The sequence below is a fragment of the Pezoporus wallicus genome, unplaced genomic scaffold (genome assembly GCF_028554395.1).
Source record: "Pezoporus wallicus isolate ANWC-B61680 ecotype Strahan unplaced genomic scaffold, APGP_CSIRO_Pwel_v1 contig_6094, whole genome shotgun sequence".
NCBI lineage: Eukaryota > Metazoa > Chordata > Aves > Psittaciformes > Psittacidae > Pezoporus > Pezoporus wallicus.
Window position 1 is genome coordinate 708758 of NW_026635941.1, and position 18003 is coordinate 726760.

The window sequence follows — 18003 nt, forward strand, 5'->3', positions numbered from 1 at the left end:
TAATGTTACACAGGAATGTGTCCAGGCGAGTTTTGAATGTCTCCAGGGAAGGGGACTCCACAACCTCCCTGGGCAGCCTGTTCCAGTGTTCCGTCACCCTCACTGAGAAGAAGTTTCTTCTCAAGTTTAAGTGGAACCTCTTGTGTTCCAGTTTGTACCCATTACCCCTTGTCCTATCATTGTTTGCCACTGAGTACAGCCTGCCTCCATCCTCATGACACTCCCCCTTTATATATTTATAGACACTAATAAGGTCACCCCTCAGCCTCCTCTTCTCTAAACTATAGAGACCCAGCTCCCTCAGTCTTTCCTCATAAGGGAGATGCTCCACTCCCTTAATCATCTTTGTTGCCCTGCGCTGGACTCTCTCCAGCAGGTCCCTGTCCTTCTTGAACTGAGGGGCCCAGAACTGGACACAATATTCCAGATGCGGTCTCACCAGGGCAGAGTAGAGGGGAAGGAGGACCTCCCTCGACCTACTAACCTCCCCCCTTCTAATACACCCCAGGATGCCATTGGCCTTCTTGGCCACAAGGGCACAGTGTTGGCTCATGGTCATCCTGTCGTCCACTAGGACCCCCAGCTCCCTCTCCCCTACACTGCTCTCTAACAGGTCGTTCCCCAACCTATACTGGAACGTGGGGTTGTTCCTGCCCAGATGCAGGACTCTACACTTTCCCTTGTTATATTTCATCAAGTTATTCCCTGCCCAGCTCTCCAGCCTGGCCAGGTCTCGCTGGATGGCAGCACAGCCTTCTGGCGTGTCAGCCACTCCTCCCAGCTTAGTGTCATCAGCAAACTTGCTGATAGTACACTCAATTCCCTCATCTAAATCATTGATGAATATATTAAATAATACTGGTCCCAGTACTGACCCTTGAGGCACTCCACTAGTTACAGGCCTCCAGCTAGACTCCGCCCCATAAACTACAACTCTCTGGCTTCTCTCCTTCAGCCAGTTCACAGTCCGCCTCACTACCTGATCATCCAGACCACACTTCCTCAATTTAGCTGTGAGGATGCTGTGGGAGACTGTGTCAAATGCTTTGCTGAAGTCAAGGTAGACCACATCCCCCTCTCTGCCATCATCCATCCACCGTGTTATTTCCTCATAAAAGGCTAAGAGATTGGTCAAACATGATTTCCCCTTGGTGAAGCCATGTTGACTGCCCCTCATAACCCTCTTATCCTTGATATGCCTTAAGATGGCACCAAGGATAAGGTGTTCCACCACTTTCCCAGGGATGGAGGTGAGGCTGACCAGTCTATAGTTACCCGGGTCCTCCTTCTTGCCCGTTTTGAAGACTGGAGTGACATTTGCTTTCCTCCAGTCCTCAGGCACCTCTCCCGTTTCCCAAGACTTGGTAAAGATGATGAAGAGTGGTCTAGCAATGACTTCCGCCAGTTCCCTCAGCACCCGCAAGTGCATCCCATCTGGACCCATGGATTTATGGATGTCCAGATTGCTCAGCTGGTCTCTAACCCATTCCTCATCGACTAAGGCAAACCGCTCCGTTGACCTGATTTCATCTAAGGTCTCAGGGGTACAGGGCTCTTCAGGACTGCCTGCAGCAGAGTAGACAGAGACAAAGAAGGCATTCAGTAACTCTGCCATCTCTGTATCTTCTGTCACCAGCGCACCCATCCCGTTCATCAGTGGCCTACATTGCCTCTGGTGTTAGTTTTATCTGCCATGTATTTGAAAAAGCTCTTTTTGCTGTCCTTGACCCTTCTCGCCAGGTTTAATTCTAAGGAGGCCTTAGTCATCCTAGCTGCCTTCCTACATCCTCTAGCAGCAGCCTTATATTCCTCCTAAGTGGCCAGCTCCTCCTTCCATGACCTGTAAACTCTTCTCTTCCACTTGAGCATACCCAGCAATTCCCTATTTAGCCACGCAGGTCTCCTGGCCCTCTTCCTTGACTTCCTACGTGTCGGGATGCTCTGATCTTGAGCTCGGAAAAAGCGATCCTTGAATGCCAACCAACTATCTTGGGCCCCTTTACCTTCAAACAGCCTTGCCCATGGGATTTCCCCTAGCAATTGCTTGAAAAGGCCAAAGTTTGCCCTGCTAAAGTCCAGGGTTGCAATTCTACTTGCTATTCTACTGGTCCTACCACACAAGACCCTGAATTCCACCATCTCGTGGTCACTGCAACCAAGGCAGCCCTCAACCCTTACTGCTTCGACCAGACCCTCCTTGTTAGTGAGGATGAGATCCAGCAGCGCTCCTCTCCTGGTCGGCTCATCCACCATTTGCAGGAGGAAGTTATCATCCATACACTGGAGGAACCTCCTGGACTGCGGCTGGGTTGCTGAGTGGTCCTTCCAGCAAACATCAGGGAAGTTAAAATCCCCCACGACGACGACGGCCTGTGACTGTGAGGCCGCTCTCAGCTGCCTGTAGAAGGCCTCGTCAACTTCCTCACCCTGATCTGGTGGTCTGTAACAGACACCCACAACAGTATCCCCCTGCCAGCCTGCCCCTTAATTCTCACCCACAGACTCTCAACTCGCTCGTCATCTGTCCCTGGACAGAACTCAGTTCATTGTAGTTCCTCCCGCACATAAAGAGCAACCCCACCACCCCTCCTGGCTGGCCTGTCTTTCCTGAAAAGGACATAGCCCTCCATGACTATATTCCAGTCATGTGAGCTGTCCCACCACGTCTCTGTAATTGCCACCAGATCATAGTCTCCTGACTTAACACAGGTTTCCAACTCCTCCTACTTATTTCCCATGCTGCGCGCATTGGTGTACAGACATTCCAGGGAGCGAGCTGAGCACACCGATTTCACCCTAGGATTATAGGAGGCCTCCCAGTCTTCATCAATTCTGGAGTGCTGCCCCACTGGGGCAAGCCCAGCTACAACCCCATCCCCCTTCGAATCTAGTTTAAAGCTCTCCAAATGAGCCCTGCTAATTCGTGCCCCAGCATCCTTTTGCCTGTGAGATAAACCTTTCTCACATGCCATTGTCCAGACTGGTGCCCTATAAAACCAGCCGTTATCAAAGAATCCAAAGCCCTGCCTGCAGCACCAGTCTCGAAGCCAATCGTTTATGGACTGAATCTTCCCATTCCTTCCCACATCATCAGTGGAAGATGGAAGGAGTCAGGAGAAGATCACTTGAGCCCCAGACTCTTTCACCATCCGCCCCAAGGCCCTGTAGTCTTTCTTCATCCCCCTCAGACTGCGGGAGGCAGCTTCCCCCTCACCTGTCTGGAAGATCAGCAGCGGGTAGTAGTCTGTCGGGTGCACCAGGCTGGGGAGCGCCCTGGTGATATCCCTGATCCGGGCTCCAGGCAGACTACACACTTCCCTATGATGGGGGTCAACTCTGCATATCGGGCCCTCTGTTCCTCTCAGAAGGGAATCACCTACTACAATGACCCTTCTTTCTTTCTTAACAGAGGCAGTCTTGAGGTGCAAAGTCGACCCCCTTTTCCTATGTGGCCTTGTGGGCTGGCCTTGCACCACATCCTCACCTGCCTCTCCTTCAAGATCCAGGGCCTCGAACCTATTACGGAGGGACACCTGGGGAAGCAGGGCAGGACGGGGGGAGGGTTTCCCACGATGCCAAACTGGAACTCGCTTCCAACCGTCGTCTTTTTGGTCCCCTACCTCTGCACAACAGCTACAGGGCAGGGGCTGCCTCGGGCCATCCCCCTCTGTGTGAGAAGGCAGGGGGTCCTTCCCCTTTTGGGGGGTATCTCCCTGGAACCGTTCTGACTGGCACGCCAGGGAGTTACTCCACCAGTCGATCTCCCTTTCACACTCCCTGATGGTCCTCAGCGTCTCAACCTCCTCCTTAAGTTTTGCCACCAAGCTAAGCAGTTCTTCTACCTGCTCACACCTCATGCAGGTGGAATGCTGTCCTCCCTCCCCCGGCAACAGCAGGCTCTGGCACTCCCTGCATCCAGAGACCTGAACAGCCACGGTTTGGGACGGGGTCTCTGAGTTGCTGCAGTCTTCTTACTGCAAGCTCTCTTTCTGGAGGCGACCATATTGGTCCGCAGTCGGACACCAGCAACAGGGTCAGCAACACAACCTGCTTGTTCCTCCCTGCGCCCGGTGGGCAGTGACACGGCGCTGCCCTCTCAGAGGCTCTTTCAAGACAAGGGGCAGGGGGGTGGTCACCATCACCGTGGGAACGCCCCCCACCACGTCAGCCGCTCTCTCTCAAGGGCTGCTGTCTCTTTTTTAACTGACCTATGGTGACTCTTAGCTACTTCCAGTGGAGAAGACTGGGCCAGATCCCATGGTAGGCTGGACAGCGCACACGCATCTAGAATCCACACCCAGACAGAGCTTTGCCATACCTAAGCTCATTTTGGTATTTTATATTGCCTCACAGGTTTAGGTTTGGTAGACAGCTATAGTTCCAGGAGTACCAGTTCCAGGCTGGTACCACCCTGCAGTTCAAGCTAAAGTTCAGAAATCCGTAAGACAAAGAGAGAAAGGAAGCGTTACTCCAGCTTAGCTCCTGTTACATTCTTTTTGGTAGACTATTTCAGCATTTTATATGCCAACAATCAGTGATAAAGCACACAAATGGCCCTGAGCTCAGGGACCAATTTCCCCTGTTGCTCTGTGCCTGCCATGAATACTGAGCACTGTTTCCGTTTGTTCTTATGGTCATTCAACAAATGTTCAGGGGTTGTTTTCTAGTAGGGGCATCACAGATTGGGCAGGGACTACTCAAAGTACCTTCAGATCCAGCCCCCACCAAAAAACCATGGAAGTTTCCCCCTGCACATGCAGTTCTGAGTCCCTCTCTGGCAGAACAGGGAACGGAATCTCCATCTCCTACTTCCAATAATGCTGTCACCGCTGTATTGGTGGTAAGAAAGAAGCGTAAATTCAACTTGCAAGTGCAACTATTACCCAGTTCTTTTTTAACTGCTACTGTCCTGTGCGAGAACCCTGGCACTTCTCAAAGACATCCTCCAGCTCCATCTCTCCTACGGCAAGGCCTGCCCTGTGGAGCCCACGTAAGACAAAATGTGAGCTATTATCAGTTATCAGAAGTTTGAATTTCCACCTTCTGTTCCCTAAGACACTGGTCCCACCTAGCGGCGGGAGCTACCCATGCTCTGCTGTGCATTCCCCCGCCAGAGCCAGACCACTGAGAAGTTCTGCAGCATGAAATCCCAGCTAAGGTTAAATAAACGTCCTAAAGGGAAGCAGCGTTCTCACCTTGCTCTGTAGGTGGTGGGTTCCAGGATTAATTCCGAACAGGACTCCCAAAATACAGAGCAGGCATCAGGAGGCTGTGTGGGTTGGTGATCCAAAAGAGAGCATCAAGATCAGATCACACTAGCATAATTTCAGTGTGGTTTTGGGTTAATCACAAATGGCAAGTACCTCAAAAAAAAAAAACAAAACAAAACATCCCAGCAAATATCGTTCCCCAAAACAGAAACCAATTTTGCAGTAGGAAAAGAGCAAAAGGTAAACTAATGTATACTCTGGAATGTTAAGAATTAAAAAAAAAAAACACAAATATTTGACATTCTGATCAGTGCAAAGATCATTTATTCTTACGGAAATGTATAAAATGTGTGTGTACTCTTCACGCAAACTCTGAATCAAGAATCTTATTTAAAAAAATAAGCATCTGATACCATTATGAAAAGTCCTCTGCAACATTAATCAAGAGGAAGAAAGAATAAAATCAGGTTTTCAGGTACTCTGAACTTTCACTAGCTATGTTTTAACAGTGTTGTATATATCAGGAAACTAAACCAGAGGTCACAGACTGTTAACATACTGATGGACTTCAAACTCCACTGCATGCCAGTAAGTCTGCATAGCTAAAGATTGTCCTCAGCGCGGGAACAAATGTAATTTAACACATCCCTTAAGAGGATTTCTGCAATTTCACAAAAAGCTACTTTCAACACTTGCATTTCTTCTTCTGTGGTAAGACACATTCAGCGTTTGCTTACTTATTGTTTAGTTTGATTAAGGTAGGCAAGATTTCCTTACGTAAATGTATTTTACTGAACTGCTATCCTACTCTTCCAAAACTAGTGTCAGTTGATTAGAAGGCAAGTGATGCAGTTAACAGTAAAACCAGTAATTGGGATAAAATTCACAAAAAGTATTTGTACTTTAAAAAGCAATAAAAATCTCATCTGGTATAATGAGAGCAGCTCTAATGAACTGGAGATGAAAACACAGGCTGTTGGGAAACATCATCTAACAGAAAAAGCCCTGTGAAATTTAACTGAAGCCCCCATATTTAAATATCAAAGAATGAACATGCATAATAAAACCTTACTACAGTGGGGATGCAAGTAATGGACTACATTCCTGGTGCTATTCTGGAAATTTATCTTTAACTGCACTGGTACAGCAGAAAATACTGAACTCAAAGAACTTTTCAGCTTTTGTATTCTGCTACTTTTGTGTTAATAAAGCAATGGCAATTGCATAGTTGTCTACTGAATGGAGTCTTCTCAACTGGAAACACAACAATATCTAATAGGAAACCAAAATTAGTAAAATAATAGTATTTTGTAACCCTTTAAGCGCTTCTGAGAGGATGTTTTCTCCTTTTTTTAGATATTATTTGTCTTAACTTCCTATTGCAGTAGCCAAAGAACTCAATGGAATTCCATCAGGAAGTTCCAGCAAGAAACAAACACATTAGGTCAAAGATGAGAAACAAATACTTTCTTCATGGAAGACCAAACAAGGGGTCTTGAAGTTACAACAAGATAAAGGGGATGGCCTTTGCAGCTGCCACTTCAATTACTGTCTGTAGGCCAAGCTATACTAACCACAGAGTAAAACATTCGGACACATACAATTGCTGTCAAGATAAGGGCACGGGTAACTTGCAAGATCAGTTATCACAACTGAAATATTACACACACACACACTTTAAAAGAAAACTTTAAAGTGGATTGAAATTTCTGATAACAGCTTTAGCCATGATTTAGGTCCACAGAATTCAAATTAATTACTATTTTTATATACAGCACAAATAAGCCATGTAAAAATACACATTTTATTATGTACATTTAGAGGTTAATTTAAACTGATGCAGTTTTTTCTTCTTCAGTTCCATCTTTTGCCTCATGATGTTCAGCTGCTGCTTCCAAATATTGTTCTTCAGTGACCTGCACACAGAGATTTTATTTTTTTAATTATTTAATTCTCCTTGACCCTAGAAATCCTCCCCTTGTACTGTTCACATTAACAAGGACAGCCTACAAAGACAATTACTGACTCCAAAATGAAACAGCCTGAATGACACGCGTATTCAAATTAATTTTATGGGAAAATATGATGGGCTATGGTCTGAACACACCCTTGGCTAAAAAGTTTCAGAAGACATGCAGCGCTTCTCTCTTACCACACAACTAAGTAAAATATTTCATCTGAAGACCCCAAAACATCTGCTGTTTAATTCTTATGAAGATTTCCAATGCCTGAGCATGCTTTGCTAGCAAGTCTCTGATTATATGCAGCTTACGATATTTTATAGTTCCACTTATCTTAAAAACTTGGTCTTCTGCATTTACTTAGACACTGTAAAGCTTCTCTTGGATAAGCACATTTCAACTTCAAAACACTGGTTGTTTAACAGAAGAATGTTTGTAGGAAACTTATTTTCAATGTAGGTTTTAAACAGGAAAAAAAACCCCTCAAACTAGTGCATTTATGCAGTTTACCGAAACAGCATTCCCTTTATATATCCAGTAACTCCCACCTAGGTTCACCCAGTGGTATTAGATTTTATCCCTGCCTTTACTTGTAAGAAACATGTCTGCATGTGTCCTTTCGAACCTACCACACAGCAGTTCGGCAGTTAGATTTCTTGTGCATCAAATTTTAATTCAGCTTTGATTATTTCCATTCCTAAAGATGTGTTCTTGAATATATTACCCATCCCTAATAATTCAAATTCTCCTTTATCACAGTGTATCTTTGTATTTGGTAAACTGTACTTCACCACTAATGAAACTTACCAGCCTCTTTGATCTTTCCAGCAGTTTGTGCCACACGATGTGGTGAGCCTATATTAAATGCCATTAAATTATGTTAGGGCAGGTAAAACATTAAATAAAATCTTAAAATAGATTCTGACAAATGTATAGAAATGCTGACACAAAACCGTAACAATCCCTAACTCGGATGTTACAGCTCCTGATTCCAGTATCCAATTTGCCCACATTCCTTTGGAGCACTTGAATAAATTTCTGCTGATCACACCTATTTGTTGTGTGGAATCATTGAGGGGGTGGGTAAAAATGAGAACTAAAATCTTATGATGAGGAAGGGGACACAGACATGAGGTGAGGAACCCATGCACACCTGTCCCTTGAAAACTTCCCCAAGTGAGACAACAGCACACGCTAGACCACCTGTCACAAGCGTATGAGTCAACAGGAATGGGAAGAAAGACTCCTGCCTCCACCTATAGTTCTGCAAAGCCTTTGTTGGAAACTGATTAGTACTAGGATTTTTTTTGTTATTGTGGTTGTTATACTTTGGTGTCATGAAAGACCTTGAAACGCTATCTAAATTCAAAGTTCTGCTTTTCCCAAATCTGATTAAACACTGTCAACAGCCGCAATTTCAGAAGATTAGCATGCACAACTAAGGCAAAGTGAACGAAATTTCCATGCAGAAAATGCACAACCAAAACAACACCCTCAGTACTGAAAGAAAATATCAAGGGCCCTGTGAAGCAAACTTTTCTAGTTCTGTTTCACATTCACAGTAATTCCAGGAAAACAAATTCCAAATATCCAACACAGTCACCATTATGGGCCTTCCCTTTACGCAGCTGTTCTCACCTCTGAATTATGTTCAGCTACCAGCACAGCATACAGTGAAGACCAGAAAGTAAGCCAAGTGCCCTAATGTAAAAAAGGAAAACCTGTAAAAAATGGATTAATTACCTTCAAATGGACTGGCAGGGACACACCCTGGAATCTCCTTATCAATTCAGATTGGTTAGTCTGAAGATTATGGGCTGCTGTTATCTCATACTGGAAACAGAAACTTGTCCTTGGAATATGAGGACCTTCGCTGACATCTACAAAGTCACCAAATCTGATGGGAGAGATAAAAATAAAGAAAAAAAAACCAAACTTACGTCAAATATATTGAGAGAGCAGTACAAGCCTATTTGTTTTTATGTTTGATTAGCAAATTCCTATCTAGAGAACAGATGAAAGAAAATCCACACAAATGCCAAACCAAATCTAAATAAATCCCCAGTTCAGCATTTCTAGATTTCCTGAAACAAAAGTACAAGTTACATAATTTGCCTAAAATGAACTTACGAAATTTAAACCTTGAGTCTAGAAAGAGGATCCCAGGTTTAACAAATCTTTAAAGCCATGCTGGCTTTAAAAGTGGGACAAATCTGTCATTCACCAGAAGATTTGTCTCCAAGATAACATATTTTCCCACAATACAACGTTCACAACCTGCACACATGCTTCCCCTTCAAGTCTTGAAAAAATGCAAATCACTTAAGAACAGTGAGAGACAAAAATATGTACAGCAAAAGGATATTCAGAACAAATGTCTCCCAAAATTCAATAGGTAAGCCCATTCTCTCATAACAGAGAACAACAGACACAACATCTTTCTATAATTTCCAGAACTGTAATTGCAGAGACATCTGTTGTTTAGAGAAATATGGACTCCAGAGTCAAATACAGAACAATTTAGACATCTATAAAACGCTAGCCCAAGCTAGTCACAAATTCTTTTACATGCCTGAGATACAACACAAGCTTCCAGCCTCCAGCCTAAAAACTATTATCCCAGGAGCCAGCTCCACTCCCTAGCTTGCCAGTTAGGAAGATCTTGACAGCTTCAGAAGAAAAGTCCACTATGCAGCGCTAACTCTTGTTTTCAAAGAAGTACTTGGTTTGTATTTTATTTAACCTCTCAAGCTCTAGAGATTTATTTAGATTTTATATAAAAGCAGTGAGACTTCTCTAGCACTTACCACCGCTAACTTATCCACCAAGTGTTAGGTATCATAAAACAATGATTGTATGAAGAAGAAAAAAAACAAATAACAACTTAAGAGCAACGAATAAAAGTGATTTCTAAATTGGAAACTATCACAAGTAACTTAGTCTTCTCACCTGCAAGGAGTACTTGCAACATTATCAAATCTTTTAGTGAAGCATTACAGAATGAGTTGCTTTGCTCACCTATGTAACACTACAATTCCTTCCATATTCTGCGAAGCTTTTCGTTCAATCATCTCCAGTTTGTATCTGAACAAGACAAAAAAAAAATTTTAAAAAATCCTCACCTTTAATACCCAGTTCTTATAAAAATAATTAAGAGATTGACTTAAGGTGCATTCTTAAAAATCATGCTGGTATTTACATGAGCTTTCAAACAGGTTTAAATTCTAAATTTTATACACACACTGACATGTGTCATAAGCAAGTTGAACAGACCAGTCTAACCTCAGTTCCTGGAAAAAAATATGGAGATTATACTGGGTACCGTTGAAAGGAATTTAAAGAATAGCGCAGTCATCAGGCACAGTTAACATTTCACAAAGGGAAAGTCCTGTTTAACCACTTCTGTATCTTTCTATGACAAGGTCATCCATCTAGTGGATAAAGGGCAGGCAGTGGATGTAGTTTTTCTGTATTTTAGTAAGGCTTTTGATACCTTCCCTCACAGCATCCTTCTGGAGAAGTTGTCAATGGCATGAAACTTAACAAGTCCAAATGCTGGACTGGAAGGGAGTAACACCAAGCACAAGTATAAACTGGGAGAGGAGTGACTGGAAAGCAGCCCTGCAGAAAGGGATCTGGGGGTGCCATCTAACAGTGGACTCAGTAAGGGTCAGGAGCGTAGCTTGGCAGCCAAGAGTGAAAACCCTATCCTGGGGTGTGTCAGATACAGCATAACCAGCTGGTCAGAAATGACCAGTGTTGGTGGCCTTTCCTTGTGCACGGTGTGTAGTTCTGAGCCCCACAATTTAAGAAGGATGGGAAGGTCCTTGACTGCATCAGAGGAGGGCAACAAAGCTGGTGAAAGGGCTGTGAGGCATGTCCTGTGAGGAGCGGCTAAAGACTAACTATTTACCATTTTCCCCCACTTCTCTCTAACCCCCAAAAAGCTGTGGACCACAGAATTCCCTCCACCCCCAATCCCGAAACACTGCCAAGTGTTTTTTCAGCAATTTTTCAGAAAAACTGAGTGTTCTGAACAAGCCTTCTTTTATAGCACAGGCCAGAGTATTTTAACCATTTTCCTCCTGCAGAGCTCAAAACCTGCATTTCAGCAAGTTCCCATTTGAAGATAGCAAAATATGAATTACAAAATCATTAGGGTAGGAAGGAACCTCTGAAGATCATCTAGTCCAACCCCCTAGAAGCGGCCACCTACACTAGGTTACACAGGAATATGTCCATGCAGGTTTTGAGTGTTTCCAGAGAAGGAGACTCCACAACCTCCCTGGGCAGCCTGTTCCAGTGCTCTGCCACCCTCAAAGTAAAGAAATCCTTCCTCATGTTGAGGTGAAACTTCCTGTGTTTTAGTTTATGGGCACTGTCCTCATCCTATTGCTGGGCACCACTGAAAAGAGTCTGGCACCATTCTCCTGGCAGCCACCCTTGAGATATTTATATGCATTAATGAGATACCCTCTCAGTCTTCTCTTCTCTAGACTAAACAGGCCCAGCTCCTGCAATCTCCCCTCCTAAAAGAGATGCTCCAGACCCCTGGCCATCCCTGTGGCCCTTCGCTGGACCCTCTCCAGTAGCTCCTTGTCTTTCTTGTACTGACAAGCCCAGAATGGGACACAGTACTCCACATGCGGCCTCACCAGGCCTTTCAGCAAAGGCAGAGAGTAACTAGTACACCAAGTCTAATCACCAGAGATCTTAAATTTAAAAGCAGTGAAATCTAAGAAGTCAACAGTCTTTCCATTTATCACAAAACTACATCCAAAGGTGCCCAGTGCTCTCTGGAGAGAATATTCAAAATGAAATAAGGTAGTGGGACAAAGAGAACGAAGGCAGGCTCATTTAGGGTAGTGAGAGAAGTACTTTTTTTCTTCACCTGTCTTGTCTTATTTTACATTTACAAAACCAAGTAGAGGTTTAAATGAATTTCTAATTGCCCTTCCAAAAGAAAGGCAAATTCACTCACCTGTTATGCTGAAACATTTCACGTGCTACTTTTGCTTCAACATGCAGTGTTTCAAACGGCAGGTCTTTGTGAATCAGCTTTCCAGCATCCCTTGTAAGAGAACAGAAGTTGTCCTAGAAAAACAATTGATACATATAAAACTGCCACCACTGTTTCACAGCTGTAATGAATAGACAAAGCATAAGAAACACTAAATATTAGTCAAAACACCAATGATCATCTATAGTAAAGCCTAAATGTAAGAACAATGCTGTGGGACTGTAACTCTTACTATTTATCAGCAACAGATTGCTACAAATCATCACCGTTTTAAATGGACTGATTCAATGCCCAGTCAAATCAATAAGCACTTTTCCATCAGAAACAATATATATTAATTGAAGTCAAACTTCTCAGGTTTTCCCTCCATGATATATACACATACAGACTTGCTACTCTTAAACACTCTTTTGTGTGTCTTGTTTCTCAGTCATGACTCTGCTTATAAATTACCTCTATTGTGATGGAATCAAAGGGAAAAGAAAAATACTCAATAATTAATAAACAGAAATTGATCACCTTGATCCAGAATCCAAACCTCTGCATACTCAGATTTATTAACAAATAATTAACTGTTATTAGGAGAAATTACATTTATAATGTTTCATAGAAAATACACGAAACCAAGTTACTTCAACTACAAAGACCATACTGAAGAAAAATTCTGCACTGTACCAATACTGCTGTTAGCCATACACACCTCCACTGATATTTGGGCACAAGAACATGAGTAAGCACCAGATAAGTAAAACATCTAGGATCACACCAGCTACCAAACAGTTATGAAACTTAGGTTTTAGATCATTAGATTTACTGAAGAGTATGATATATATAAGCAAGGTATTAAGAAGAGCTTCATCTGAATGTTCTTACAGTTCTTTTACAACAATAAGTTGATTATGCTGTAAACCACCAGCTGGAAATACATATACTAAACACATTTTTATTTTCAGAGGGCTCTACTTACACAAAGACTATTGTTACATCGACATTACCAGCCGGGAATGGCTGAGTAGGAGCAGATCTGTAGAGTAACAAAGATGGCACTGAGGTCCCAACAGCCATATCAACTGGTTTTGGAATGGTATTTCAGATTAGAACTTACTCTAGCCCCACAGACCTAAAACCTGTAAGCACCTGAAGGACAGCTCAACGTTTAGTTTCACCTAAAAGGAACCCAGGCTGTGTGCTCTGCGAGCACCCTGCAATGAGAGCCATCATGTGGTAAATGTGGACATTAGCTGCGAGGGAGTACCCCTGACCTAAAAAAATACTAGTATAGATACACCCAACAAAAACAAAAAAAACTCACTGCCCCCTCTCCACCATCAAAAAAGAACCACTGAACAAGTATGTAGAGAAGACTACATGTATACTACTGTACTTAAGAGATTTAGAGCAGCCCTGAGGAGAAGGACTTGGGGGTGTTGGTCGATGAGAAAATGAACATGAGCCGGCTTCAGTGTGCACTCGCAGCCCAGAAAGCCAACCGTATCCTGGGCTGCATCAAAAGGAGTGTGACCAGCAGGTCAAAAGAGGTGATCCTGCCCCTCTCCTCTGCTCTCATAAGACCTCACTTGGAGTATGGTGTACAGTTCTGGTGTCCTCAACATAAACAGCATATGGAACTGCTGGAACAAGTCAAGAGGAGGGCCACGAGGATGATCAGGGGACTAGAGCACCTTCCATATGAAGATAGGCTGAGAAAGCTGGGGCTGCTCTGCCTGGAGACCTCATAGCAGCCTTCCAGTATCTGAAGGGGGCCTATAGGGATGCTGGGGAGGGACTCTTCATTATGGACTGTAGTGACAGGACAAGGGGTAACGGATTAAAACTTAAACAACGGAAGTTTAGATTGGATATAAGGAAGAAGTTCTTTACTGTAAGGGTGGTGAGGCACTGGAATGGGTTGGCCAGGGAAGCTGTGAATGCTCCATCCCTGGTGGTGTTCAAGGCTAGGTTGGACAGAACCTTGGGTGACATGGTTTAGTGTGAGGTGTCCCTGCCCACGGCAGGGGGGTTTGAACTAGATTACCTTAGGGTCCTTTCCAACCCTAACTATTCTATGATTCTATGTAACCTAGACAACCTATACAACCTTTCAGGCAAGAAGTTATTGTGCTTACATTTGTTGGTTTCCAGTCATTCAGTCTATCGTCCAAAATTATATCATAACAGAAAGCTCCAGAGATCACTGCAAATCCAAAGAAAAAACATTCACGTTTGTAACAAGTACTTATTTCACTGTCATAGCATATTCTGATAAATACATCAAAATCAATAAGAAAAACAGAATGATGTCAAGAAATCCTTTATAAAATATAAATTTTCAGCTGTGATTCTACAATTGGCAGATTAAACCTGTACCAATTTCATTTCATTTCACTGTATGAGTCTTTGAAATGAGTCTTAATGTAATGTCAGTGTAATACCATATAGCTTAGTATATGCAAGATTATTCCAAATCCTGAACTGAAATATCCACTCTACACTTACCAATCAAGACAAACGCTGAAATCGCTAAAAAAGGGAATCAGTTGTAGGAGGACCCCAAATATAAGAACATTGGGTGCTGGTTATATCAAATGCATAATTACACTGAGTTTGTTATTTAAATAACTTCCTCTACTGTGCACTTTCTCACTTTTGTAAATCTTCAATCAGGCCACAGATGAGCAGAAGTTGTTACTAACCCTGTGTGCACTTCAATAATCTTCCAACTTGATGTATACACCATAATTTTTAGTAGCAGTTTTTAGCAGTCACAGTTATGTAGTTATTAGAGCAAATTTCACAAAACACATCACATCTTAAATACCTTACCCATATAACTTCCCAATAAATAGGTTATATTCTTAAGTTACTACTGTGAAATCCTAAGTGGTCTGAAACACAGCTGCCACACAGACCAATTGTACTTTGATAACAAAATTACTCTCAATGTGATTACTATAAATTAAAGGCTACAACAACAGCACATAATATGCTAATCAGTGCTAAGTACCTTCAATCACTGGAGCCTCTGGTTGTTGTGGGGTTTTATGCAAGACTATTAAACACTCATTTAAGAAGCAGTAAAAGCAAGACAGTCAATATAAAACACTTGTCTCACCTGGCACATCTGGAGCTCTAATTAGATTGACTGAATATTCATCTTTGAATGCCCGCTTTAATACACATGCCATGATCATGGCACAGGAACGCCAGTAGGCCTATAAAGAGAATTCCAAAACACAGATTTATTACCTAGAAGCTAATAAACCAACCAGATGAACATCAGCTATTCATTCTAAAAGAATACCGCCATCTAAATGAATGATGTACAAACCTAGCTGTCAACCCAAACGGTACCTTCTTTAGTATTTAAACTTGTATTTGGAAATGATTCTACATATAGAATCAATTAAAAAAAAAAACAAAACTGCACTTAAAATTCAAACCAGATGTTTCCCTGGAGACATTTAAATCTGAAATCACAAAACAATACCACGATATAGATTGAAAGGGATGATTGCACATCACCTAGCCCACACGCTTGTCCATCAAATGATAACCATGATGCACCAAGCAGCTATTACAAACGTCTGAACTTTCACAACAAAGTCCAAGAAAGGAGATGGACTTGGAACTGAAAGGGGTATACAGAATCAAGTGGTCACAACAAAGGTCACCTACTATGGGATAAAATATAGATTACCTTGTTTACTTCTTCTGGATCTTCATCTTTGAAAGTAAGGAACTGAATTTCACAAGATTTGGTCAAAGGTCTGTACATATCCCAGGCTTCACCATCCACAAGAGCTAGAACGGACCTCTTGCAATGCCATTCACTTAAGTCTAAACAAAGTAAAATAACTATTACACATTTATTAACCATATTCCTCAGTCAGCAGTTTAGACCCCTGCATTTGTAACAACAAACTGCAAGTTTCACGTTTGTAAATTACTTGCGAAGATGAGTTGCTAATAGAGCCTCCAAACATTAACTCAGTTTCTGCTGATGGACCTTAGTATAAATGTATTTTAAACTTACCAAACACAAATATTCTGAATGTACGTCTGTTGTCCTGGTCATTAAAACGTCAATAATTTTAACATTTCAAATTGAGATAACAAGTACTTCAATTGGCAGTACAATTTTCATCAGCAGTGTCACACTGTTAGTCCATTCACTTACGCATGGCACAATTGTACGGAGTAGACAAAGCTTTGTTCATTACAAACACACTCCCCGGGTGCGATTTCCCAGTGTATTTTACTTCAATTTTCTCAATTCGTGGATAAAGAGACAACTGTCTTTCTTTTTCTTTGCTGAAGAGCTCGTTACGCATCTGAATCACTTCTTCTGATGTCAGTCGAGAAACAGTTGATGTGGAGATGAACCCTGGTAAAAGGAATGATCTAAAATAAGCGATAGGGAGTTTCAAAGTCTCTTTGTAAGATGCTGGTTTCTAAAAGGAAAACATCCCGCTGTACTGCTCATCCATGTGTCTGTCTCAATATGCCTAGAGTGAGCACTTCAGCAGCTCTTGCTGCCCATCCACCCTCGGTCCCTGCAATGCCTCCAGGAAGCCACGACAGAAAACTGAAGCAACGAGACCTTAACGACGGTCTCTGGCTGCAAAGCCCCTTCCCTCACACCGGCCCACAGCCCCTGCGGGACGCGCCCCACCTCGCCGCGCCGCGGGGAAACCGGCCGGCACCGCCTCCCGCCCGCGGCCGCCGTCCCCACGGTGGCCTCCTCAGCCCGCGGCCCTGAACCGGGCCGCCCCGCACGGCGCGGGTCCATCCAAGCACCGCAAAAGGACAAGCCCGAAGCTGCTGCCACTCACGCCGCCCCTGGCGCCTGCCCCAGAGGCCAAAGCCAGCCCAGCGCGCCGCCATACTCCGGCCGAGTCCTGCCGCCCGGTGCAGCCACCCCTGCCTCCGCCGGAAACAGCAGCGGCGGCCCCGAGGTTCCTCGTGCTGTTCCGCACGGGGCCGCCAGGCGGCGCCGGGGGGACGCGCCCGGGCCCAGGCCCGGAGCTGGAAGCGCATCGGGCTCGGCCCCGGACCCCAGCTCTGTCCGTAGAGGCGGCGCGCTGTGTGTGTTAGCTCCGGCATACTGGGTGTACTGCGTTACCCCCTGCTCTCCTTTTGCCTCGCCGGGCCTCATGACACTAGCGTGTCATCCCCAAAACCTGCACCTTTTGGACGGCCTTAAGGTCATCTCGTACTGAGGAGCACGAATATGTGGTTCTGAGATCACAGCATTAACGGTCTGGTGTGGAAAGGGGCTTTTGTGCCCAGCTCCCTGTTGTGGCAGAGCCACGGGCTGGACCACACCAGGCACACGCTATCGAGTTTCCATGTTAATTCCAGCTTCTCACCCTCTGCCTGCACTGACCTCCTGTGTTGGGTTTGTATGGCAAGGTTTTGGTACTTGGGAGCCACAGGGCAGTTTCTGTGAGAAACTGCAGAGGCTTCCCTGGTGTCCAACAGAACTAATGCAGACAGCTGCAAGATGGACCTGCTGCTGGCTAAGGTTGAGCCCATCAGCGATGGTGGTAGCACAGTATTTAAATAGGGGGGTGTTACTGCACAGGAGCAATTGCAGCCAGAGAGAGGAGTGAGAATATGTGAGAGAAACAGCTCTGCACACACCAAGGTCAGTGCAGAAGGAGGGGAGGAGGTGCTACGGGTGACAGAGCAGAGATTCCCCTGCAGCCTGTGATGCAGACCATGGTGAGGCAGGCTGTGCCCCTGCAGCCCACGGAGGTCCATGGTGGAGCAGATATCCACCTGCAGCTTAGGAAAGACCCTACTCCAGAGC

The 18003-nt window shown here is 44.1% G+C and overlaps 1 protein-coding gene across 1 annotated transcript; it reads right to left on the reverse strand.

The window, feature by feature from the left end:
* Positions 1-7000: 7000 nt before the first annotated feature.
* On the reverse strand, positions 7001-17092 carry MRPL39 (mitochondrial ribosomal protein L39). The gene is made up of 10 exons (XM_057398699.1): positions 17024-17092; positions 16369-16575; positions 15889-16028; positions 15304-15403; positions 14318-14385; positions 12153-12265; positions 10190-10255; positions 8915-9068; positions 7979-8026; positions 7001-7126 (listed from the first exon to the last, which is right to left on the reverse strand). The coding sequence occupies exons 1-10, from the start codon at positions 17073-17075 to the stop codon at positions 7040-7042; spliced, it is 1035 nt and encodes a 344-aa protein (XP_057254682.1). The 5' UTR covers positions 17076-17092; the 3' UTR covers positions 7001-7039.
* Positions 17093-18003: the final 911 nt, after the last annotated feature.